Raw genomic sequence first — 26,240 nt, forward strand, 5'->3', positions numbered from 1 at the left:
TGTAGGAAGGTTGATTTATCTTTCACATACTAGACCTGATATTGCTTATGCTGTGAGTGTTGTTAGTCAATTTATGCATTGTCCTAGTGAAGAGCATATGGATGCAGTCTTTCGTATTTTGAAGTACTTGAAGATGGCGCCAGGTAAAGGGTTACTGTTTCAGAAAAAAGATGAATTGGAAGTTGTTGGGTACACAGATGCAGATTGGGCTGGTGATAAAACTGACAGACGTTCTACATCTGGGTACTTCACTTTTGTTGGAGGGAACCTTGTCACTTGGCGTAGCAAAAAGCAGAAAGTTGTTGCCAGATCAAGTGCAGAAGCTGAGTTCCGAGGTATGGCACATGGAGTCTGTGAAATGTTGTGGATTCGTAATGTCTTGAAAGACCTGGGTTACAAGCTTAAAAAGCCTATGGATTTGCATTGTGATAATACAGCTGCCATTGAGATTGCACATAATCCAGTTCAGCATGATAGAACAAAGCATGTGGAGGTTGACCGTCATTTTATTAAAGAAAATCTTGACAGAAAGGTTATTCGCTTTCCATTTGTAAACTCAGAGGAACAATTAGCTGATGTTCTTACTAAAGGAGTGTCCAGGAAGGTATTTGACAGCTCAGTTGACAAGTTGGGCATGGTAGACATCTATGCACCAACTTGAGGGGGAGTGTAGAATCGCTGTAAATCTGTATATAATTAGGATCTTATTTAATTAGGATATCCTGTAATTATGGAAAGATTGTTTCCTATTAGAGTTAGACTACTCCTTTGTACTTGTATATATACCCTCATTGTGGGATGACTAGTTTATCGAATTAACCCTGAATTGAAGTATTCTTTTCTACTTTATTTTCTATCAAGGATAGTTCGATCTATGTTGTCTCCAAGTATGGAAGAACTGTAGTGTTGCATTCTTCCTTGACTGATTGTATAGAGATTGCGTCTCCAATAATTTCTTCAGTAAATTATAGAAATTCCCTTAACAAATGATCATTATGCTACTACATCTATAAAATTTCAAATCATACGCAGTAGCAGATTCTTCTTAGCCTTCTTCTCTAGAGAATTAAGTATGAGCATTAATACTTTTGATGCTAGAATCTCCTGTCCGCCAACACATGCAGTGCAGATTGAAGGTTTAGTCTGCAAGTCTGCATTTGCTGTCACTGCAATGTGATTGAAATTATATGAAATTAAGAGTGATTCAGATCAGAAACATATTTATCATCTTATCAACAACAACATTCATCAAAGATATAACACAAGAGATACGTTGAGTCGTTGACCACTCTAAAAAAAATCATCTGACTTCCTCCATATAAACACGAAAAAGGGACAAAACTTAAGGAGACACCAATTATAAGAATAAATAAGTTCACACTATGACAACAACAAATCATACTTGCATCAATCCAGAAAATACGAACACGTGGAGCCGAGCTCAATTGGAGGTGGCCAAATTAAAATATCTGGGAACCGCCTGGGGAAAATCCCAACTTCTGAATGCTATAGTCCTCTAAGTTAAACATAAAACTCTCTGGTCTAGTTCCTTTTCTAAGAGCAAGATTAACATTGCTTTCATCTGAGAAGTAAATGCAATTCCCTTTGCACCCAGCTAATTCTTGAGCCGAAACAGAGAAACAGCAATCCATAGCCAAGAAAAACGCTCGATCACCCAAGCTCTTCACTTCAACCCATCTGCCCAACTCTCCATCCAACAGTTCCAACTTGTAAACCTTAAAATCAACTACCTTGAGTTCACGAGACTGATATCTTTGGTGTCTTCCACGACGCCAAAGAACAAAAAGAGAAAAATCTAACTCAACACCAGTCACTTCACTACAAGAGAAAATGTAATCGGCGACAACCCAAAGTTGTCGTAAAAAGTCTAAATTTCTCGTTGAATTGAAAATGCAACGACTTTGGTTTGTTGCAACCAGTTGTCGCCTTATGTGTTTTACTGATTGTCAAAAGCGACGAAATTACACGATTGTTGCTTTTCCAGTATGCGACGCAATTGGTTGCTCGCATATCACAAATTGTGACACTTACAAATGTGTTATCAAAAACTATATGCGAGACTTTATATTTGTTACTATTTTAAATATACGAGACTTCGTTTACGTCGCATATTCCATATGAATATGCGGGGATTGGATGTTTGTTGCATTTTCAATAAGTGACGCAAGTCGTTCCTCGCGTATGACATCTTGCGAGACAAGTGAGTGCGTTACAGAATGCTATAAACAAGACTTTATATTTGTTACAATTTCTAATATACGAGATCTCGTTTACGTTGCATATTCCTCCTGCAAGGCTTATATGTTTGATCAAAAATTTATATGCAAGACTTTTTTTTGTTGCAAAAAATAATTGTGAGGTTTCATTTTTATTGCATATATTAATATGTGACACATATGTATTTGTGTTGGGGTGGATTTGTACAGAGGCTGCTAGGATTGCTTGATTAGGTTGCATCTCCTCTGTTTACCCCTTCTGAGTTCAGGTACTGGGTCCAAAGCTTCAAGCAGCTTTGTAGCGTCTTTCCTTATTCCCTGCGGTAAGATTGGCTTGCTGCGGTGACATGCTTTTGGTGATTGGGAGGTAGAAACTTCATATAGCTTTGATGGATGAACTAGAAATATACAAAACGGCTTGCAAGAAGGCATGTAGCGTGGGAGCTGGAAGCACATGAGTTGCAGAAGATGAGAGCTTTGTTGCGGTGAGAGGTTTACTACGTATCATCTACTGCAGTGAATGAAGGAACGGATTTTTAGGGATGGCTTATGGGTTTAAAGGTCAAGTAAGGCTTTGAATTGGTTTTGGGTTGGAGGCTAAGAATGCTTGAATTGTTGCTTGAGGTTTGCTTGTGGGGTGTATTGCTTGGAGCTTGCATGATCTATTGCTTGGAGATTGTCTCCTCCCCTCCCTTTGCAGCAACCAGAAGCCTTAATTTATAGGCTAGAAGAGGTAAGGTTAAGATCCAGGTTCATCGGATGAAACTAATGGACTTTGAAAGAGAACTATGATGTTAAAGTCAAATCTGGAGAACAAGGCAATGACCAAATGACTAAGGGGGAGCTATCTGTTGTACTATTTTGCGTGAAATATGGAATTGGAGTAGCAAACTTCTAGGGAATAGGTGTTGTAGTTATAGTCTAAGTTGAATTAATAAAGAAGTCAGAAAAGGTGATATATCTCATTGGGAAGAGTTGCATGTTACTTCTGGAATAACTTGTAGCAAGCTAGAACTAAGAATAAATAAAAGAAGAAATTTGATTGAGGCTTTGTATTTGACGTTGAGGAGGATGAGTTACAGCGGGGTAAAAGAAGTACTGACGTTCATGTTATTGGTAGATAATTGTGTTTAAGCTTATGGGTTTGGATTCTCTCATCTTTGCATGTCCATGTAATGATTTAGATTGTCGGGCCTGGATTTTGGTCCCAAGTCCAAAACCGCCGACAATCGAAAATCAAGAATGGGCCTCATGTACTTCCGTTACCTACCACACCACACCCAATCTTGTAAGCCCCAAGAGCATGATTGTGGCTTGGGTCCACGTGCGTGGCATGACACTTAATAAGGCAGAATCGAGAGTGAATTGCAAGATCAAGAGTTCTTTTCTAGCATAATGGGCTTTAAGCTATTAAAGCCCATAGTTTGTAGTTTTGCGCATTTATATTTGTATTTGAGCCTCAAACAACTATTGGGCATGAATATTGATTTTTTGGGTATCAACAATTTGTTGTAGAAAAATATATGCGAGACTTCTTGTTTGTCTCCTATAATTTCGTCAAGAAACAAATTGTGTCGCATTATTGAAAAAACGATAACCATGTAATTTCGTTGCTTTTGACAATCAGTAAAATATATTAGACAACAACTGGTTGCGACAATTCAAAGTCGTCGCATATTTAATTAAGCGAGAAATTTTGTCTTTTTACGACAATTTTATAAAGACTTTTTACTTTTGTCGTTCTTGATTCTCTAATCTAATCTATAGCAAGAAAATTCATTTTCATAGCATTTAATATATAGTAAAGATGAGCCGACAAAATAAGAATATATTAATCCAAAGTAGTTACAATCAACATCAATTCAAAATAGTTAGATCAATAATAATTCAAAACAGTCAAGAGATCCTTGTGTACTAAATCCAACGTACTGCTAACCAAATTATTGGTCGTTGGTTAATTTGCTGGAAAGTGTTGCAATGAACTCCTCATCTTTTTGGCATGCTCCTGATCACTTCCCCAAATCTTGGAATATTGTCTACTCGCTCTTGCACACACATCTGCCGCGCTAAAAGTTCATTTTTAGAGATTTTGTAGAGGTTGTGGCATCTGCAGGCAAAACAATGACTCAGTTCTATAAAATGAGAAGTGCTTTACAATGAATGGATAACCTGGCTTAAAAAGAACAATAGTGCAAACTTACCTCCACTATGATACCAAGTTCTCTTGATGGAAAAGTAATTTGAATGATAGCTTCATTGCATCTACCAACCTAGGATTCACCAGACTCTATTGCAGCCCAAATAGCTTCTACATCATGCCTGCATAGTATCAGAACAGCAAGTATGCGAGTTGCTCAATCTAATCCCAAATCCCAATTAACTTAGTTTTCTACCTAAAATTGAAAAAATTATTGATTAAGTAAATAGAAAACAGACCAAATTACATGGTAAATTGGCCAAGAAACAATCAACGCAATTGCGGTGCTAGCCAAAGCGCTGAAAGTGAACTGTTATGCATCAAAAGCGTTCATTTTATTCCATAGTCCCTGACCAATTGTATCACTAAAGTCACAAGTTCCAGAATAAACATGTTTAAGTTAGAGTGAATATGAAATTGTACAATTTCATATTCACTCTAACTGAAAAGTAGAAATATTATTATCTATCCCAAAGAGACCTTCATAATCACAGGTCAAATAAATTATAAGGGAGGAGGCTAGCTAGGGTATAACCAAATCGAGCTCCCTTCATATGCATCTTGAAACATAGAAACTCATGCATTGTCATAATCATTAATAACAACCAACCTTGGAACAAAACCAATTATCATAAGAAAGCACAGAAACGTTCAGAACCCTAACCTCCATTTCCAACACAGATCATTACTCAACAAGATTTCTTTGAGCCCACTACATGCCTCATGACCCAACCTCACATTACCATCCATGACCACAGCCACGTGCCCTGCAAACAAGGCTATGGAAATCAAGTAAATGTACCATGGCAATTTGTAGAAGTCGTCGCCTAATTGGTCTTTTGCGAGAAAATTAAAGTTGTCACATAAACTTTAACCAATAACTGATAGAAGTCGTCGCCGAATTGATTTTTAGCGAGAAATTTCAAGGTGTCACATAAACATTAAGTGACAACCCGTTGATGTTGTCGCCTAATTGACATTTTGTGAGAAAATTAAAGTTGTCACATAAACATTAACCGACAACTCGTAGAAGTCATCACCTAATTGGTTTTCAGCGAGGAAGTTCAAATCGTCACATAATCATCAAGCGACAACTTATAGAAGTCGTCGCCTAATTGGTCTTTTGTGAGAAAATTAAAGTTGTTACATAAACATTAACTGACAACTAGTAGAAGTCTTCGCCTAATTAATTTTTAGTGAAGAAATTCAAATCGTCACATTAACATTAAGCGACAACCTATTCAAGTTGTCGCCAAATTGATTTTCAGCGAGGAAGTTAAGGGTGTCACATAAACATTAATCGACAACTCACAGAAGTGGTCACTAAATCAATATTCAGTGACAAAAAAATCTAGTTGTCACATAAACATTAAGCGACAATCCTTAGAAGTCGTCCCCTAATTAATCTTTTGCGAGGAAGTTGAAGTTGTCACAAGAACATTAACTGACAATTGGTAGAAATTGTCGCCTAATTGACATTTTGCAAGGAATTGAGTATCGCATAATTTCATATGGGCGACAACTATCAATTTCTCGCAAATACCTACTTTATGCGACAAATTGGTTGTCGTCGATGGGATCATGTGTGACAACTGAAATTTCCTCGTATTTGCCAAGATTTTGCGACGAATTTTGAGTTGTCACAATGAAATTCCTCGCTTTGGCTATTTTCTCTTGTAGTGCTTCTTGCTTATTTTGTTCTTGATCAAAATACCTATCGACCACATAAAGCTCTCCACAAGACTCCACCAAATGCTTCCTCCCACCAAAACCAACCACTTTCGACGAAATCTTCACCATCGCTTCTGAAGACACATCAATCCTAAAAACACAACCTAAGCTATCCACCACATATGGCTGACCCTTATAAACAATAACATCATCAAAAACAAAACCTCCATTACTAAACTGTGTGAGTTTCTCATCTCCACTTTTAACAAAACCCAAATTTCCTTTATCAGAGATAACCAGAATAGCACAATCAACAATCTCAGCAGGCATTAAAATCACTTTCTTTAAACCACAAACAAAACCAGAGCCATGGATGTATCTGAGAAAATACGACTTCCCTAATTCGATCTTTTTTTTTTTTTTTTTTTTGAGAATGTGGAATTACCATTGATAACAAACACTTAACGTACATCAGAGGTTACAATAAAAGACAGCCAATGAGGGCTGTCATTGACCCAAACATGAAAGTCGGGAACCATAAGCGCATTCCTTGCTAGAAAGTGTGCCGCCTGATTACAATCACATGGGGTAAAAGTACAATGAGCTGAACAAAAGAAACAAAACAAAGATTTAACCTCTTCAATAAGAGCACCTTCCACTGACCAATTTTCCTCCAAGCAACTTAAGTCATTGATAATTCGATCATTTTAAACTCCGACAAATTGAAACATTTCGGAGACGACGACGATGAATCGTTTAAGTACCTGATTCGCCGGGAGGCGATCGGATTTCGAAGAATCATTCTGTCGCACTATTTGACCTTGACCAACCAACCTCCAGACGGCGGCGCCAGTGATGACATGGAGGGGGTTTGGAGGAGGTAGACGGTGTTTTGGGCGAGGAAGGAGGTGGGTCCATCGGAGAATGGGAGAGGGAATTTTGGAGGAAGGGAAGGGTGGAAGCGAGGCAAACAAGAACGCCATGAATGACAAACGCTGCGGAATTGGAGAGACGTACTCGATGCGGAGCTTGAGCTTTTCTACGATCAGTGGCCAGAGTTCGACTGGAAGATTGGACCAGTCGACAGTGATATCCATCAAAACGAGTCCCTCGTGGTTCTGGTTTTGTTGACTACCTTGCATACTATATAATATGGCATGTAGTACAGTGATAGACTACTCTCTGTATTCAAATTAAACCCTATTATGGACACTGTTTACCGAATGCTCCTAATAATCAATTAGGAATCTATCGTACTAGAACAATCCAAAATCTCTCTTAAGAACATCACAAACATATGCAATGTGTATCTCCAATGAATCTAGTTAGACTATTGTATTTAAACTTACAATGTAGAAAAATTCATACTTAAAATCTCACTCTCCAATCAGAACTGTGAACAGAAACATATACCATTTGACAAATAAATTACTCGTACCTCATCGATCTTATATTATATTCGAGGCCATGTTAATCACGTACTAGCACTAACATAGTTCTCGGTGGCAGCGGTTTCAAGCTAGTGTATCGGAGTACAATCTACGTACTAACATATTGTAAGAATAGGACCACGTACCCTACAGGTAAGCTCCGCTACATACCTGATTTTAAGAATCAAATCATGTACATGCATGTAGAAAAGGTTTCCTCAAGTGTTGCTTAGTGGTTGTACAGTCTACAGTATTACAGTAAAGGCTACTCTCTGTATTCAAATTAGGGGAGTGTTATATACACACGCAGATGTGTCTGAGAATTCTCAGACTCAATTCTTTGTTTGACACGTGGCTCCTCACTTTCTTCTGTTTAATTGTTAAAAAACAATTAAATATTTCCATCAGTTTTCCTCTTTTACCCTCATCTCGTTCATTCTCTCTCCCTGCTCTTTCTTCTCTTCTTTGTACTTGGAAAATTCCCCCATAATTCCACAAACATCACCGCTTGAATTTTTCTAAGCAAAGAAAAATAAGATAGAGAAATCAGAGAAATGATGATTTTAGCAATGATGGGTGACGTCGGCACTAGAGGGAGATTTCGTATGACCCTTGGTTTTTATTGGGTCTGTATACAAGAAGAGAGTGAATGAGAAAAAAGAAAAAAAAAAGTCAGATTCAATCTTGATTCTTTCTTTGTTGGGCTTCTGTTAGGACCCAATTATGTGATCAACCAATAGCCCAAGTGTGTATTGAGGCCCAGAATAGCTCTTTTGGCTGTGAAAGCCCATATTTGGTCCAATTATGTAAAACGATGTCTTCTATAGCTGGAGTCCAGCTGCATTGTAAAAAATAATCTGAGAATTCAATTGAATTTTCCTTTTGCTTTTCTATTTCCTTTGTTTTCCATTTCTCTTAGGGTTAGGACCCTAACAACTGGTATCAGAGCTCCAAATCATGGGGCAGAGGAGAGCGGGAGATCCACCGGTACCACAATATTCATCAACACCGCTGCGTCCACCTGACCCAAGTAATTTGAGGATGAAGCTCCAAATGGAGCTGGAAGAGACAGCGGCGGGATTCCGTGAACTTCATAAATCTATGGAGTCAATGGCGACGGAACATACTTTATTCCAGTCTGAGATATTAAATGAGTTGAGACAACTGAGATTGGGGCGAACAGCTCAGGTGATTGAGCCTTTGGTGCTTCAAATCGATTCTCAGTCGACTTCTCCAGTACCGATCATCTCTCCGTCAGTCACTCAACTTATCCCTTACAGACCGCAACAACAGCAGTACGTGAGGCCGCCCCCACCACCACCATCGGCCACTTCAGACCTCTACCACTACCAGCAGGAAGGCGCGTGGTACTTGAACCAGTACCAGTACCACTCATTACAGTCCCCATCGCCTCCAAGACAATGGGTTCCACCACCTCACGCCAACCATCTGCCTCCCTCGCTAGGCTATTATCATCCGCCACCGCCTCCTTATTATGCGCACCATTATTATCCTCAATCTCTTTCTCACGGACCTCCTCAGTCTTATCATCCTCAGCAGCTCAATCGAGAACAAGGAGCTCAGAGTCCACCGAGGTTAGTGAAGCAGAAGTCGAGAACTGGGTTGGCTGAGATGGGCCTAGAGATCAACTCGTTTTACTCATCGGGTTCTTCTCCGATTATGACTACTGGCTCCTTTCAAGTGCAAGCTATTGGCTATTTGAGCACGATGGTGGAATCTGAAATTGAAGGTATTGAGGTTCCAATAGGTGTGAGCTTGGAGAATGGATTTGATCAAATTAGCTGTGATGTTGAATTGCAGTCCGAGTATGACAAAGTGGTTGTTGCTGAGTCAGGGGATGTGGAGTTGAAAACTGATGTTGCTCGTGCTGATGGAGTTGATTTCTAGGAGAGAGAGGGAAAAGAACTGGAAGCTGAAGATTGTGAAGTTGATGATGATGATAAAGATGATGAAAGGGAAAATGACAGCATGATATTTGGGAACTTTGTACCTGCTAAACAATTATTGGAAGAGTTGGAATGAGAATTGGGTACTGGTTCTTACTCAAGTGCAGAGAGTTATGGCGACTGTTCTCTGAGTTATGGTGATGATTCTCAGAGAGTTGATGGGCAGATTGTGTCAGGCTCAAATAAAGAAGTGAATACTAATGAACGTTTTGGGAGTAAATTTGGTAGACATGGTGAGCTTGCACTTTTAGGTTCTTTATCACAGCATCCACAATCCATCGAATCAGTGAGCTCGCCGCCGCCGTCATCAATTCAAACTTCTCCAGGATCAGCTCAGGCAATGGCCCCAACTAGAGGTCTTGTACGAGAAGAGGAAGACGTCGACAAAAATAGGACAGGTGAACTTACAGGGCTTGATAGCCTATTGACTATGGTAGGAAATTACTTCCAGTATGCCTTACCTAAGTGTTATAAGTATGGAAAGTATATTGGTGGTACATATTCTGTGGTGAATGTTTTTAATGCATTGTGTGCAAGACTTGAGCGTTACATTAAGGGTTCAAAGAAGAGTAGTCATTATGTACTGCAACTATGCTTTTCTGGATTTGATAAGAAGGTTCGTGATAAAGGTGGTGACCACACTCATTTAACATATGAACTTTTTAACCTGAGCAAAGAGTTTGCAGGGAATATGAAGATACTTGGGGTAAGTATTTCCAACTTGATATCTAAAATTGGGAATTCAGAGACAATGGCATCTGGTAATAGCTTGAAATTTACTTTTTCATTGATAATTGCCTTGATTGAATTATTGAGTTGTGGATATGTTGATCGAGAAAAATACGAAATGATTTACCCAGATCTTAGTGACTAGTAATAATAGTGGGTGCTTGGATCTACACCATGATCATGGGCTTATCTCTAGTGGCATTGAATTTAATAGATTCGTGGTGAGTAGAAATGATGGATGCATAGTTGTTCTTTACTGGAACATGAATGAAGAAGATGATATGGAAGAGATTGAATTGCCTCCTCAAGTTTGTGACTTGTTTAATAGGGATTGGGTTTTCAATCCTGTGACTCACCCTTTGTATAAAAAAGACCAATGCGAGTTCTTGCCAACCCAAGTGACTGTATGAGGAATGGAAGAAGAAACTCTCTGTGTCAACATTGGAGATGGCATCCCAGAGATTGTAATCTTCCAAAGTTCAGTGCAAGATTGTTGCTGGAGAAACTTAGAAACAAAAGGCTCGTGTTTGTGGGGGACTCATTGAATAGAAACCAGCGGGAATCAATAATATGTTTTGCTCAGTCTGTAATTCCTCCTGGGAGAAAGAGCTTGGTGAAGAATGGATCTCTCTCTGTTTTTAGAATTGAGGATTATAATTCTACAGTAAAGTATAAGTGGGAGACAAAAGGGTCTGGGAATTTGCTTATGTCGGCTCATCCTCTACATGTGAAGCTTCTTATGAATGATATTGAAGTGGTACACAAAGGAATTAAGCCATTTTCTTTGAAGGACTTGGGCATTTTATTGGATGATGGTAATGGAATGTTTTATCTGGTTTTTGTGAAAACTGATAAGTCAACTCCGCACATGGAGTTGGTGTTTGAGAAGGAAAAGGGCTATATGGTTATTGGCTATGATATTACTGATGAGAAGGCTAATGTGAATATTGTTAAGGTGCATGTGAAGAAGGCCTTTGATGAAAAATGGGTTGCGGAAATTACAACGAAAATTGTCATGGTTATGGAAAATGCAAGGCTTTACATCACTAACCATACCAAAGTGATAATTGGAGTTTGTAAGACCATGCAACTTTCTAAATATGCGATCAGAAACTTAGTTATGTGTGCTACTGCTCTTGGTGTGACGAGGACTATAGAAAAAGCACAAAATGATGAATTTGGTGAGAAAGCTAAGAAGAAGCAACTTGTTTCGGGATTAGATGAGAATAAGCTATATTTAATAATATTGCTGCAATATGGAATTTCTAAGGTGGGAGGAGAATTTATAAGTGATATATTTTGCTTGCAATTGTTGCTGGACTTGGTAAGAAAAATGTTACAGACTTGGACATGGAAAAATAGAGAATCTTTGCAGACTCAGATGATTGTTAGTAGGTTTCTCTGTTTCTACATGGTGATAATTAGAGTGGATGATGTTCTGGAATTCTCAAGCAGGGACAAAGAATTGATCAAGGCAAATTCTACATATGATTGTTTGACTGCAGCAAGGGTTCATTTTGATCAAGATGTTTATTGGTTTATCACTTATTCAAAGCTCATTCTTCATGTCCAATTGTATCCAAAACTACTTGGTTTGGGGTGTCTTCCAGCTGAATTTCAAGAGACAAGGGGTTTTCAAAAAGAACAATGTGCTGTCATTATGTGGTCTAGAGCTCTTTCAAGTTTCAAAGAAGATACGGTACCGCCAGTACAAGATGTGATTGTATTTGGAGTGGAAGCAACAATTGGTAACACATTCTGGGGAGGAAAGGTAAAGGGTGTCAATTCTACATGGATTATACACATGTGGATTGCAGTGACTTACAACGAAACAATGCAGGATGGTTATGAGATTCAAAAATTCTGGGTTGTGATCTTGGCTTTGTGTTGGAGCAGTAGTATATTTCTTAAACTTGAGGTCAAGTTTCAATTGAAGAGGGGTGGTGTTGTTAGGACCTAATTCTGTGATCAACCAAGCCCAAGTGTGTATTGAGGCCCAGAATAGCTCTTTTGGCTGTGAAAGCCCATATTAGGTCCAATTATGTAAAACGATGTCGTCTATGCTGACTATATAGCTGGAGTCCAGCTGCATTGTAAAAACTAATATGAGAATTGAATTGAATTGAATTTTCCTTTTGCTTTTCTATTTCCTTTGTTTTCCATTTCTCTTAGGGTTAGGACCCTAACAGCTTTGATAGAGGTAATGGGTATGAATTGTTGCATGTTTTCTTTTTCTTTCTTGGTTTGATAATGACTGCAAATTTGATTTTCGTACGGTATTTGACCTGGAAACGAAAGAATACTGATAGAACTAATCTTGATCAAGGGAAGAGAGAAAGACAGAGAAGAGGGTAAAACTGAAAAAATGAAACAAATAAGGAACCAAGTCTGAGAATTCTCATATGCCATCCCCTTCAAATTTAACCCTGTATTTTTGTATTCAATTTATACCCTCTATTTTTTGTGTTTTCTCCAATTTGTCATATTCTTTAAAAAAAAATTCAATCTTCTCCTCTAAACAATGGAAAATATTATTGCATCTAGACCTACAAGAAATCAACACAATTTACTTTCGAAGCTTGTAAAAAACATGCTTTTTGTGATACTTTTCTTTGGACCCGAACTCATAATGTAGTAAGAATTCATTTTCCACCAAACATTGTGCTTTAACAAAGGAAGTCGTACTAGTTTTTAGGCATGTTTCGTACTGACTTTTATCAAATTTTATGTGGAATTTTGGGACTAATTTTTTTTTTGAAAAGAAAGATGAAAAAATTTTGGGACTAATTTTAGTTACTTGGCCAAAGAATGATTCAACAACAAAAATCTCTTAAAAAAAATTAAAAACGGTCACACTTTTATAGATCAGAGAATGATTCGTTAGTGAAAATTTTCATACAAATACTAAAAAAAACACATTTACCGTCGATTAATTCATCGGCCAAAAAATATTTGCAAGAACATTAAAAAAATCTTTGATAATTGAAAATAAGTAATCCCTCCAATTCAGGGATCGTAATTGTGTTATCTATTTAACTTTAATAATTTCCAATTGAATTAACGCTTTTATTGCTGCTCAAAGACTTCGATTAGGGCTGTCAATTCCGACACGACCCGATAACACGGCTCAAAATCCGCACGAAATAAAGCGGGTTGAACCCGCACGATTAAAAAGCGGGTCGGCCGTGGGTCAACCTGCCATGACCCATTTAATAAATGGGTCGGTCACGGGTCAACCCACTAACACGAAGTGAACCCGTATAACCCGATTATGCTATATTTTTTCTTGAAATATTGGACGTTAGGAGTATTTGATCATAGGATTAGACAATTTGAAATATTTTGCTTTACAATTATTGGATTTAATTAGTTATGAAGTACATATAATTATTTATATTCTTCGTCTTGTGGAGTTTTTAGTGAATTTAATCAATTTTTTTATTTTTTAGTTAAATGGGTCACATTGTTAACCGTTAAATTGGTCATTTTATCTAACACGACACGACCTATTTATTAAATGGGTTAAGCGGGTTGGAAATGGGTAACCCGTTTAATAAATAGGTTGAGTTTGAGTTTAAATTTTTGACACGATTATTAAATGGGCTGGGTTTGAGTTTGTATCTTGCAACACGATAAATACCTTGACCCGACACGACCCATTGACAAATCGAAGTACTTCGATGCACTCCTCTCCATTTTAGGTATAAAAGCCGATTTATTCCTATCCTCTGATATTGTCTCCATCAATTAAACCCTAGCTATGGCGGAGAGACATCTCCCAATCGAACTAGTAGAGAACATTGGAAAGCGCCTCAACACTAAGATCGACGTCTCTCGATTCCGTTCTGTATGTAAGTCATGGCGCTCCTCTATCCCCCGCTTTAACAAACCATCCCTTTTTCCCATTCGCATCAAATCACCTCATATCCTCTATGGTTTTGGAAACCGTTCAGTCCACAAAGTCATGACCCTCTTCGAGAACCCAGTCTATCACCTCACCCCCAGTACCAATAGCTCAAATAGTGGTTGTTGGGTGATTAAGGTCAAAGAAGGAGATGATGATCAATTGGGTAAAATAACTCATACATTGTTGGACCCAATCTCTGGACCTCCATTCGTCAAGCCGGTGTTCCCAAACCCGGATCTAAACTTGTTGGATTTTCGGTTATCGGAATTGGCTAAAGCTTATAATTGTCTACATCTCCTTAATGGAGAGAGTGTTTGCCCTTGTAGAGTGGCTATGTCCTTAAATCCCAACTGCCCTGTGCTCGTGATCATTTTCGATGGACAATTATACGACTATAAGTTAGGTGGTCACATTCAGAAGTGCAATGCATTGGAAGCTATGAGTTCTTTCAATCATGATGATCAAGAAGGTATTTCATATGAGGATAGATTGCAAGCACCTACCGTCAGCTCTGTCTGTCAAGATTTTTTTTTTTTTTTTTTTTTTTTTTTTTTTGACTTTGTCAATGGGAACCCAAAGGCTTCCTAGGCCCAAGATAAACCCCTTCGGCGCATGTGAAATGCTCCAACTGTGCATTGCAGCACAGTGCCTCGCCACTTTGACAGCTTCGGGGTTCGAACCTAGGTTGGGGAGCACACCCAACTGGGCAAGAACCACTCTAGTGGTTGTCTGTCAAGATGTTATTTGTTATGATAATGAGTTCTATGCTGTTTCCCGTTGTGGAAAAACTGTCGAGTTTGATTTTTCTACGAGAAGTGTTAAGCATATAATTAAGTCTCCCCCATATCCTCCGGTGAGGACGAAAGGTTGCCGTGGTTTCAAAGAAAATAATAATTTGGTGGAATCATCCGGGGAGCTGCTTTTAGTACGTGGACTTTCGACTAGATTCGAGGTAAACAATTGCCTCAAGACTGAAGTTCAATTCAACGTTTACAAGTTAAAGGTAGTTGATAGGAAATGGGGTAAGAAGAAATGGCTTGAGAAGAGTTGGATTATGATGGAAGCTTCGGATTTGAATGATCGCATATTGTTTGTAGGCGAGGACTGCCGCTTCTCTGCTTCTACTCGAGAGTTTCCTGGTCTCGCTGGGAATAGCATTTATTTTCCTTATCCTGATAATGAAAATACTAATGTAATTGGACTTGGAGTGCTGAATTTAAATGATGGCAGTCATCACTTGCTGCCAGATTCTAGTCCAGAAAGTGCCGATATATTTAAGCCCATCACCCAGGCGAAGTTAGCTGGATTGGAACTCTGATATATTTTTTTTGTTTCATTAAAGTATTGCTGATTTGCAGCAGTTTTAAGATCTTATTCGGCAAAATATGTTAATTAATACAATGGCTGAGTATGTTTTGTTCGTGATTCTCTCTCTCTCAATTTTTTTTTTTTTTTTCAATAAGATCCCTTTCTTAATTAGATGGTCAGCAAGTTCAAGATCCACTACTTTAGCTTAAAACCCACACAAATATATGACTAGGACTTTTATCATTCTTTATTTCTTTATATTCCAGCTTCTCATATATAGGAGGTTTGCTCGGAATAGTTCACTTTGATAGGTTTGGTTTAACTTTTTTTTTATACTTAAATAGGAGGTTTGCTATCAGCTAGATAATTAGGGTTTTGTTTACCTAGGCCGCCATAGGTGAGACATATCCCGGACGAATTGATAGAGATCATCCTAAGCACCATGACCTTAAGAACGAAATCCATGTCAAGCAATTTCGTGCCGTTTGTCAACCATGGCGGTCTTCTATTCCTCCCATCAAGCCGCTCAATTATCCTACAGATTTCATAGGACGCTTAGAGCTAGCTTTCAGCACCATCGAGATTCGAGACTGTAGTCTATCATGTTGTACCTCCGGCCAATGATGCCAACGAAAGGAAAAGGGGTTGGTTGATTAGATTAAGCAGAAACCCAAACTTTCAAAGTTGATTCCGGCATTATTTCCTCCATTATCACGGTTCATCCTCTACTTGCACCAAGGCTCTTTCATGGTGCACCGGTCAGACCGGTCCTTATCCTCATTCCGGGCAAAGGGAATAAGCTTCTTGGACTTTGGCGTATCTGAATTAGGCTTAGTTTGGGATTGTTGTGCTGTGAGAGGAAGCACTTCCGAACTTGCTGTGAGAGGAAGCACTTCCGAACTTGCTGTGAGAAGAAGCAGTTGAGTGTTTGGTAAACTGTTTTTAAAAGTGCTGTGAGAACAAAAAGCAATTTCTAAGTGTTTGGTAAGTTGCAAGACAAAAGTGCTTTGGCTGGGTATAATTACCAAAATGGTCATACATGTTAATACACTAGGCACATTACTCATCTCATCATCCCCTTTTTGTACTGTACTATTAAAATCAAACCAAGCAGCAACCTTGTTAATTAACTCAAGGGCTTGTGAGACATTCTTCCCATGAACTCTGCAATTTCTATTTTGCCATAAAAACCTAGCAATCACTGCAAACCATTCTAGCTCCCAATCTTTAGCAACAGTTGCAACAAGATTAAAAAGCTCCAGGAAATTTCGTTATTTCCAGACTTTGTAGACATCCACCAAGAAAGTATTTTTCCACACATCAGTAGCTACTTTACAGTCCCACAAACAATGAATAGCAGTCTCTTCCCTGAAACCACAACTCCCACAACTGGGTATCTTTCAATAGAACAAGACATGTGAGCCCCAGACAGGGCCGGTCCTGACATTTTGATGGCCTGAGGCAAATAATTTAAATGTGGCCTCACATAAAAAAATCATATAATCGAACAAATTTTTTTATATATATAAATTAAACCCCTACATTAATGGTAATGCAAGGAAAAAAAAAAGTGTTCAATTCCAAAATAATTTTTCACTTAGAAATTGAAAAAAAAAAAAAACAGAATATATTTAACTACAAAAGAAACCAATGAAAAAAGGGCAAGTACATTAATATTCAATTTCAAAATATTCTTTCCATAGAAGCTGGAAAAAGAAGGAACAAAAAAGTTTAATTGCAAAGAAACTAAGACCAAAAAAAAAAAAGGGTCTTTCTAAATGTACCCAACAAATCTCTTAGTAGACCCAGCAGTAAATTATATGAATAATTTATTATTATCTTTTACTATGAAATTACAATAATGTACACTATTATAAAATGAAGACAAAAAAACTCTGTGCGCACCCAGCAGTGGAAAATCTGCAGAGTCTCACAAAGGTAAAGTTGTTTTGATTGTGGGTCACTGTGGAGTCGAACTGAAGAAGAGTTTCTGCATTTGACATTGATTTCTTGATGTATTGGTTTAAATTGTATGATCGAGTTGCTTTATTAAATCAAATTTTCATTTTGATCGGAAAAAAAAGTTCACTGATGGTTTCGCTTGCTGACGTTGTTAGACACTTTCTTTTCCAGCCATTCTAATTTTTCATATATAACGGGACGCAGAATCTTGTGAAACAGATGGGAGATTGTTATCTTCTTTTTGCTGCAAGCCTGCAAGTGGTGGTGTTGTTGTTTTGTGATTTTGACGGTTATATCCCACCTTTCCTTTACTGATCTTCAGACGGGAGGTGAAGTGAGAATCATGGGTTTAATTTAATTTGATTCTCAAATAATTTGGTAGAATATCTTACTGTTGTGGCAAAGGCACCTATAGTAAAAAGAATAGTGAGGCATCTGGTGGCAATGCTTCTTTTAACGAATCCCGGGCCAAAGCGTCAGTTGACCGTTACGAAATAGTTTTTCTTCCTTTCACTGCTGTAGCAGTGTGTGAGAGAGAAGAGAAGGTTTATCTCGCTGGGTATAGAAATAGTTTTTCTTCCTTTCAAATGTGTCCTTTTTTGTAATTTCATAATAAACAAGTAATAATTATTAATTTATATAACTAATTGCTGGGTCTATTAAGAAATTTGCTGGGTACATTTAGAAACACCAAAAAAAAAAGACAAAAAAGTGCAATTAAACTAATTAAGAAAAAGAAAAAAAAAAGACAAAAAGTAGGCCATTGTGTTTCGAACCTTGATGCTGCAAACAACAGCACATCTATGTTACCACTGCGCTAGCGTGGCCGCATTGTAATAGGGATGCGAAAACAAATTATATAATCATAAACGAATATATGTAAAATTAAAAAAAAATTAAAAAAAACTTTGCGGAGGCCCGTCGGAGTGTGGTGGCCTGAGGCGGCTGCCTCAGGCAGCAGCCCTCAGGGCCGGCCCTGGCCCCAGAAAATTTATCGAGCTTAATTGAGATCATTTGATAATTATTTATTTACGATCTCGAAAATTATTAATGGTGCTCGGAAATATTTTTCAGAATTTTTCACTAGGAGAAATTCTTGATTTAAGGGTTTGAGAGTAACGTACACGACACAACGAGTCAGTGAGAATTTTCGGAGAATTTTTCGGATACCTGAGCTAATTTTTACGAATTTTGGAAGTTTTGGGGATTAAAGAAATTATTAAAGGAAAATAGAAAATCAGGAGGAGCGATCTAAGCCGTTCACTTTCTCCACCGACTGATCTTGGCCGTTAGATGTTGTTTAAAAGGGGATGGACCAGATCAGATCGATCTAGAAGGCTGGGGAAGGGATCAGAGCCTCTGACCCGCGACGCTACCCGACGACTCGACTCCTCTTCTCAGCGCTGACACGTCTATGGTGATGGATGGTCCATGCAAGGATCTTAGAGAGATTCGAAGCTTGGAAGCTTGAAGCTTTTCCGGCGACTCCGGTCACCGTTGTCGATGCTTGAGGCTAGGTATAGAAATTGATCTTCTCTTCACGCTCTACACGATAGCTAGTACACCTAATTTTCGATTTCGCATGAGTTATGATCGAATGGGATTTTTGGTTGTTTTCGGTGCCGACGGAGCTCACTGTGCACGGTAGTTTTCTAGGCTTCGTGGTTTGATTTCGACGTTGATGATCATCCTAGAGCAAGAAACCGGGCTTGGTAACGCTCAATTTCAGAATCTATGTAGTGGAGTGCAAATCCGAGTGGAATTGGAGGGTAGCAGGGTGTTGGCTTCGAAGTTAGAAAACATCTTGTTCAGTGATCGTGTTCGAAGCTACACACAGTAGCAATAATCGTTATTAACACAGTAAAGGTAAATTTCATTCTCATACTCCATGTGTATTGAGACTGTTTTGCTCGGTGCAGAAATGGAATGGGTTGTGGATGTATGCTTATTGTTGGCTCTGTTGTATTTCGATCAATTAGAAAAGGACGAGGATAAAATAGGTAGTTGGCTTAACTTCATTAAATCTTCCGTGTTTTCAGCTGCGTTCCGCAAAAGCCATTTTCAAAAGCTACTAAAAGTAGCTTCTGATTTCCTGCTGCCCAGAGAATCGCTTCCGCCCAAAAGCAACAATTTTGAAGTTTACCAAACAACCTCACTTTCCTCCAGAAGCGCTTTTGGACCAAAAGCAATCCCAAACTAAGCCTTAGCAAAACATCATCTCTTACGGTGTCATCAGAATAAGATTCTTAATAAGATGGCCGTGTCCTTGAATCTAGATTTCCCTGCGGTCATGACGTTGAGGTATGGAAGATTATACCATAATAAACTAAGTAATGTCCGTGAGATCGTACTGTATCCAGTACGCCGCGTAGATCTGCTAAATAATAAAGATGAACCTTTTGATGATGTCATTTTCTATCAAGGAAAGTTCTATGCTGTCTCCAAGTATGGAAGAGCTATAGTGCTGCATTCTTCCTCGACGAATTGGGCAGATATTGCGTCTCCGGTATTCCCTTTGGGTTTTGACAAGACGAAGAAGAAGAATTATTGGGTGCAATCATTGGGGGAGCTGCTTGTAGTTGAGAGAGATGGGTGTGCATTTGTGGGAAAAGGCCGGTGGCTGTGTAGACTATATGCTTAAGACTGAAGTTAAGTTCAGGGTTTATAAGTTGAATGAAATTAGGAAGCAATGGGTTGAGATGGAAGCTTCGGATTTGAATGATCGAATCTTGTTTGTGGGGGAGGACTGCTGCTTCTCAGTTTCTACTCGAGACTTCCCTGGATGCATGCCAAGGAAGTTGCATTTATTTCTGTTATGAGCAGTATGATAAATGGGATGGTGATGATAACTGTAGTGGAATTGGAGTGTTCAACTTGGATGATGGAAGGGGGCTGCGCTTAGAATGTCACCCACCCAGTGCTAATATCTTTATGCCACCCCCCACTTGACCTAACGAGAAACTGAGTCAATCGATGTCAATTTTGGGTCTGTGTTTCCAGACACTACTACTTTTAGTAATTCAAAATTTTATCTCCAGATGCTATTTCCTTATTACAGTTCATTGTTTAATTTTTGAATTTCGGTTTACTCGGTTTGAGATGCAAGCTTCGGATTTGAGTGATCGAATATTGTTTGTGAATTATTTTCACAGCAGCCTCTGTTTAATTTCTGCTAAAAATGTCCCCGGAATCCAGGGGAATTGTGTTTATTTCTCTTATCCTATTTCTTATGATTTTAGAACTCTGAAAACATCATTAAAGGGATTGGAGTGTTCAACTTACTCTCTCAAGAGCCGGAAGATTTGCCAGGCAGTAATACCTTTCTCCGACCTGAATCTTGGCCTATGCATGCATGATTGATGCAATCATATCCTGAGCTTTGTGTTTGTTTATTTTCTAATTGCTATGTTTTCTATCACATCCTCCAATTCCAGCAACAATATAAATATATTGGATATTTGACAATCTGAAAAGCAGGTCATCTTTGAGGAGAGGGAATTAGGACATAAAGAGTATAAGACTCTAATTAAGAGGCATGGTGATTGGTGAAGCATATATATCCCTCATTACAAGAAACAGAAGCTAAATCATTATAGTTCCAACCGCATAATGAACCAACCAGCAGGAGGAAAGGAAAACTGTACTGGTGTCACTGTAGACACTAAAGGACACTCTCGAGTCTTGAGCAGCAAGCAATTTGGTTGAGGAAATCCAGCTACTAAATGAACTTGAGTTGAACACTGCCCAAGCATCAAGCAAATAGTAGGTGTCACAACTCACCAGTCATCATAATCCGGCTTAGATAATCTCTCATTATTAGCAGGCGTCCAGAGACTCATCATCTGAACTCATGATTGTCCATCACAGATCATCATGAAATCAGGGCAATCAGCGTTCAAGGATGAAATGGCGATCTTAAAATTAAAACCACCACCTTAAGTTTTTGCCAGTTCAAATACCCGGAAGTCTAAGAAGATCAAGACCTCTGGGAATGGCTATGGTAACAGCTGCTCAGGGTGGTAGTGGTCACCATACAGTGGATGCTACATCTTAACGATTTTCCCCACTTCATCTATGATTTGCTTAACCAACCAACCCCTTTGGGAGGGGTCATTGTTATTGGCAGGAAGTAGGAGGTGATACACTATGCTTCTGCCAATGGTATAAAATATAAAATATCCTTCTTCGGTTGGAAAGGTTGATGGGCAATTGTAGCATTCAGCACTACAATCAACCAACCATTTGGGTTCTCAGACTGACAGATTCCAGAATTAAGGGATTCACTAATTGTTCAGATGCTTATTATGACTTGGACCAGATAAACCACAAGAAGATAAAGATAAAGATGTTATAGAAGTAGGATTATATGAACTAGGATTACAAGGCTTTCAAATGTTTCTTGATTGCATTAGTAGAATGATGAGCAAAATACCTTTGCCTGAGCATTACATATGGGTACCCAACAAATGACAATAGGTGAGCTGGTTTTGAGAAGGAAAGTATCTCATACCACACTTGGTTGTACTCATCCAGTTCAATTGAGAAACGTTCCTCCCCAGCCTGTTGTGTACAAAAATAGCATACCTAAATCAGTCAGAACTCACATACTTCAAGAGATATACATGCTAAAGAGTACTGGAAGGTGAGTAGAATGCACACACCTTACTTTACACAATAGCAAAAGGTAAGTACTACATTCACACAAAATATAAGCATTCAAGTGACTGTGTGTCTGCATGTGTGAAAGAGAGTTCTTTGCTAGTTATTCTAATTCAAAACAAGCACAACAAAATATGGTCAGGATAAACTTTATTAAACCAATGATCATTAACTTTCCTACCTGGTTGACAATAAGAAGAGAATTTATAGCCCAAACTATACTTACGGTGAGTACTAAACATGCATCCAGTACATTCTCATAATTGAAGCATTTTTCAACCAGAACTAATACTGAAGGTGATGTGAATATAAAGATGCAGATCACATATTCACGTACATGATCTATCTGCTTATCTGAACATCCAGATGATGGATCCAATAAAATCAGCAAGTTCAACTGTTTAACAACTACCAATCCATCACAGCAGTTATTGATCAAGGAACTAAGGAAGTAAAAATTTCACAGTAACTAGTAAGTGATCCAGCCACAATAAATATGAAATTTCAAGTAGACAATCTCACAGAAGTTCTTTAAAAGGAATGTCAATCGGTGTTCTCCATCATGTTTGCTACGGAACCAAAAACCATGCAGTATAATAGATTCGGGCTTTACAATGAATATATTTAACATTTGAACAAGAACTAACCAGCAAGTGACCTTGAAGAGTACCACCCCCAAAACGAAAAGACGCCATGGACTCTTTACTACTTCTATTCTCATTCACATACACTATCTGAAGAGGCATCATGACCCATGGCAGAAACTCCTTGACACAAACACAAAACTTCACTCCATTTTGAACCGGCGTCTTCGGATCAACAAACGCCCAATTCAATCCAAAATGCCTGCAAAAACCAAACTCAGTCATAACTCATAACATTAAGTCATCCCTCTCAACCAAATGCTCTTCATATCTAGAGAAGCACAATGGCTGACCTCCAATCCTGAAGAGCCCTCTTGCCCTTCTCATAAGTCTCCAAACCCGAACCGACCAAAACACGGGCATGGTTGCATAAGAAACCATTTTCTGAGAGGCCCTTATCTTCTTGCAGGGAAGATAAGGACTTAGCAGTAGCTCCCCTGAACTTAGCTTCATAGTTAAAGCCACCTGACCTGGTTTAATAAGTGATTAAAGCTTTCAAATTCCTCAATAGCAGAATTGAAATCATACAAAGAGCAGCTAATTAAGTCTTGTTTACCTGTCAATGCAAGCCTTTTGTTCCTTAGGAGTTGGGGGAGCCCAGCTCAAGAAAACCATGTCTGTCAAATATCAATAACTTCAAAAATTGGCACATATGGAGCAACAAAGTTAAAATTTTTCTGATGGGGTTTGAGAAAAGCAATCAAATTTGAGCAAATTCAAACTAATCATGAGAAATTCTGAGATCAAAACTACATTTCTCCAGAATGAACAAAGAAAACTACTAATCAATGAAGCATAAGAATAATTCAGCCAAAAATAGAAGTAATTAATCTTCTCTAAAATAAATAAGATAAAACTAATAGCCAATTTGTTCGACCTTTTAGTCTGAAGATGCTGCTCTGGGTTTCAAATTTGCAGCCATGAAATTTCACGTCTTTCAGTGTGAGGAGAAATTGCAGAAAGAGACCCATATTTCCTTCTTAAACGCCAAGGCCCAAAAGAAAACGGCCCAAGTCTTTTGTCCTTTGAATCAATGCAATCCATTTGTTCCAGCCTTTCAAGCCTCATTTTCTGAAACACTTGCTTGTAGGATTGTTATCCTTTTCATTGTTACGGTCTATATCTTTTAAGGGGATGTTATATCATGGTCCCGGATTATGGTACACCTAGTGGTCCGAGTTAATATTATTGGCCTATATATAACTTACGCTTTTACTGTTAAACAGTTGATTTGTGAGCTTCGGTTCAAAGTGGTATGGTGACCAAAAAAAGAAACAATAGACTATCACGGTATCACCACAAGAAGTTGTTTCCAAGAAATGAAGATAAACCTAATCCGGTGGTGCCATGTCCCACGGTCAAGAAATGAGGGCATTGATATAGTCGTGCCAAGAAAGATGATTAATATGGTCACGTTTGTCTGCTGCCATAAGGCAAAGCTAGACTGTTGTTCAAGTAGGCTTTGTGTTTCTATTCAATAACCCCCAAAAATTGTAGGTCATATATATCTTCAAAATATCCAAATTTCCAATTGATTTTTCAAGAACATTAAAGACTACAAAAATCAAACTCTTATCCGAATTGTGGAGCTCGAGTGGTATGGAAAAAAGGAACTTCCAAATTTAGTTTTTATACTACAAATATACCCTTTTTTTAACCATGATTCAACCTTATTTGTACAAAGGAGAAACACAAAATTACTGTGTACAGCGGGAATGCCCAAAATTAAAGAGCCCATGTAAAAGTCTGACACTAAAGGCCCGATAGGCCCACTACGAGATGCACCTCATGGAGTACATAGACACAGAGGAATCCACCGCGGGTGCATCATACACCCTCGGGTGATCACTCTCCAATCCATAGTCCATCATCGGACGGTGCTCCAAGTCCTCATCGTGATCATAAACGAAATCAGGGACGTCGATCTCGCTCCTCCTCACGTGCTCCCACAGATAATCGAGCCTGCTCACGTACTTGAGCTTCCCATACACCCTGCCACACCAAAGGCGCACGTTAGTCCCAATACTCCATTACCTCTAAAATGCGCCTATTAATGTAAATTTAGTTAATTAATTTCAATTTCTTACCCTCCGGTGAAAAGGAAACGGCCGAAGGTGGCCAAGAAGAGCCGGGCCTGGAGACCTGGGTGAAGGAAATAGACGGCCTCGAGATTCCGCTTGACGTTGATAGGGATCGCGTCGTAGATTGATCGGAGGGCTGAGATGCCGGGGAAATTCTCGGACCTCTGAACTCCGGTGTGGACGTACACCACAGCGAACGGCTTGTTCTCCAATTCCGGGAATATCTTCTCTTCCAGATACTTCCTCAGATTATCCACGCTCACAATCCGAGCTAAAAAAAAAAACATCCAAAACTCAAATAAAAAGAAAGAAAAAACGAAGAACCGTACGCACGCAATTGTTGATCAAACATACACATACCTGGAAAGAATTTTCCGATGACGCGAAGGATGGTGCGGCCGCGCTTGTCGCGGCCTTTGATCTTGAAGACGTGGAGCTTTTCGATGAGGGCACGCTGCTCGGAATCGGAGAGTTGAGCGGTGGTGATCATTTCGTGATGGAAAAATATATATGAGAGGGAATAATAATAAGGTTCACGAGGATTGTGAGGAGCAAAGTGAGAAGAGCGTGCTTAGTTATATAAAGGGATCGGAGGAGGAGTGTGATTGGGGAAGCGGATTGAGTTGGAGTTTATTATGTACGCGAGGACAAGAGAGTAATGGAGGGAGGGAGGGGTGATCGGGATTCGAGGGAAGAATATTCGAAGAATCTTCCGTTTTTTTTTTTTTTTGAGCGGGTAATGGGCCCCGCAGAGTGTGTCCGAGTCAGGACAACGGACCCGGATGAGGTGGGTTTGAAATTTGAATGGGGCATGGCCTGACTTGGCAGTTAATTGAGGTGGGAGGTGCGGGAGAAGATAACTGTAGGTGGCATTGAATACAATAAACGAACTGAATTTTTGGCGGTATTATTATCAAGTGGATAGTCCGGAATCCGGAAAAAATGGTTCTGTGGATTGCGGTGACAAAGGGATCAGCATATGACTTCGTAACCAAGTATATGATCTCATGGTCATCATAGGGCTATGATTTCTCTACATAATGTCAAATATATTAGGTTAAATGTGGCCATCATTATCTCCATCTTAAGGAGTTAATTATTATTTTGAAAAGTCATTCATTTTGATGTACCAAAAAAAAAAAAACAATCATTCATTTTGAGGGTAATATACGTTGTAAACTTTAAAGTATCAACGTGTAATAATACTGTCAATGACCTACATTGAGACAAGGGAGGGCTGCTACCAAGGGCGAGAAGGGTCAATTGACCCTTCTCAATTTAAAAAAAATCCTTAATTAGTGTTAATGATCTATGTACCTTAATGAAATGAAATAAAATTGACCAATTCTCAATTTTTGAAAAATCCTTAACTAGTCTCAATTTTCAAAATTCAATACAAATTTATCTTAATTAGTTTTAATTATCCTTGAACTTTAATGGAATGTAAT

The 26,240-nt window shown here is 38.7% G+C and overlaps 3 protein-coding genes and 1 pseudogene across 4 annotated transcripts; 1 reads left to right on the forward strand and 3 right to left on the reverse strand.

Moving 5' to 3' along the window:
* Positions 1-1,407: 1,407 nt before the first annotated feature.
* LOC133739457 (F-box protein At2g17690-like) lies at positions 1,408-7,202 on the reverse strand (annotated as a pseudogene).
* A 6,789-nt stretch (positions 7,203-13,991) lies between these two features.
* LOC133739544 (F-box protein At2g26160-like) lies at positions 13,992-15,456 on the forward strand. The gene is made up of 2 exons (XM_062167362.1): positions 13,992-14,607; positions 14,876-15,456. The coding sequence occupies exons 1-2, from the start codon at positions 13,992-13,994 to the stop codon at positions 15,454-15,456; spliced, it is 1,197 nt and encodes a 398-aa protein (XP_062023346.1).
* A 6,286-nt stretch (positions 15,457-21,742) lies between these two features.
* On the reverse strand, positions 21,743-23,687 carry LOC133715777 (UPF0548 protein At2g17695). Of its 2 annotated transcripts, none has more exons than XM_062142424.1 (5): positions 23,589-23,687; positions 23,268-23,328; positions 23,005-23,181; positions 22,715-22,913; positions 21,743-21,968 (listed from the first exon to the last, which is right to left on the reverse strand). In XM_062142424.1, exons 1-5 carry the CDS (start codon positions 23,680-23,682, stop codon positions 21,786-21,788), a joined length of 714 nt encoding a protein of 237 aa, XP_061998408.1. In that variant the 5' UTR covers positions 23,683-23,687; the 3' UTR covers positions 21,743-21,785. The 2 variants fall into 2 exon arrangements, with proteins under 2 accessions (XP_061998408.1, XP_061998415.1); XM_062142431.1 differs by having other exon boundaries at positions 23,268-23,345; positions 23,589-23,655.
* A 619-nt stretch (positions 23,688-24,306) lies between these two features.
* LOC133715793 (uncharacterized) lies at positions 24,307-25,407 on the reverse strand. Its single transcript, XM_062142444.1, has 3 exons — positions 25,153-25,407; positions 24,799-25,063; positions 24,307-24,703 (listed from the first exon to the last, which is right to left on the reverse strand). The coding sequence occupies exons 1-3, from the start codon at positions 25,280-25,282 to the stop codon at positions 24,484-24,486; spliced, it is 615 nt and encodes a 204-aa protein (XP_061998428.1). The 5' UTR covers positions 25,283-25,407; the 3' UTR covers positions 24,307-24,483.
* Between the last annotated feature and the right edge of the window lie 833 nt (positions 25,408-26,240).

The sequence above is a fragment of the Rosa rugosa genome, chromosome 1, assembly GCF_958449725.1.
Source record: "Rosa rugosa chromosome 1, drRosRugo1.1, whole genome shotgun sequence".
NCBI lineage: Eukaryota > Viridiplantae > Streptophyta > Magnoliopsida > Rosales > Rosaceae > Rosa > Rosa rugosa.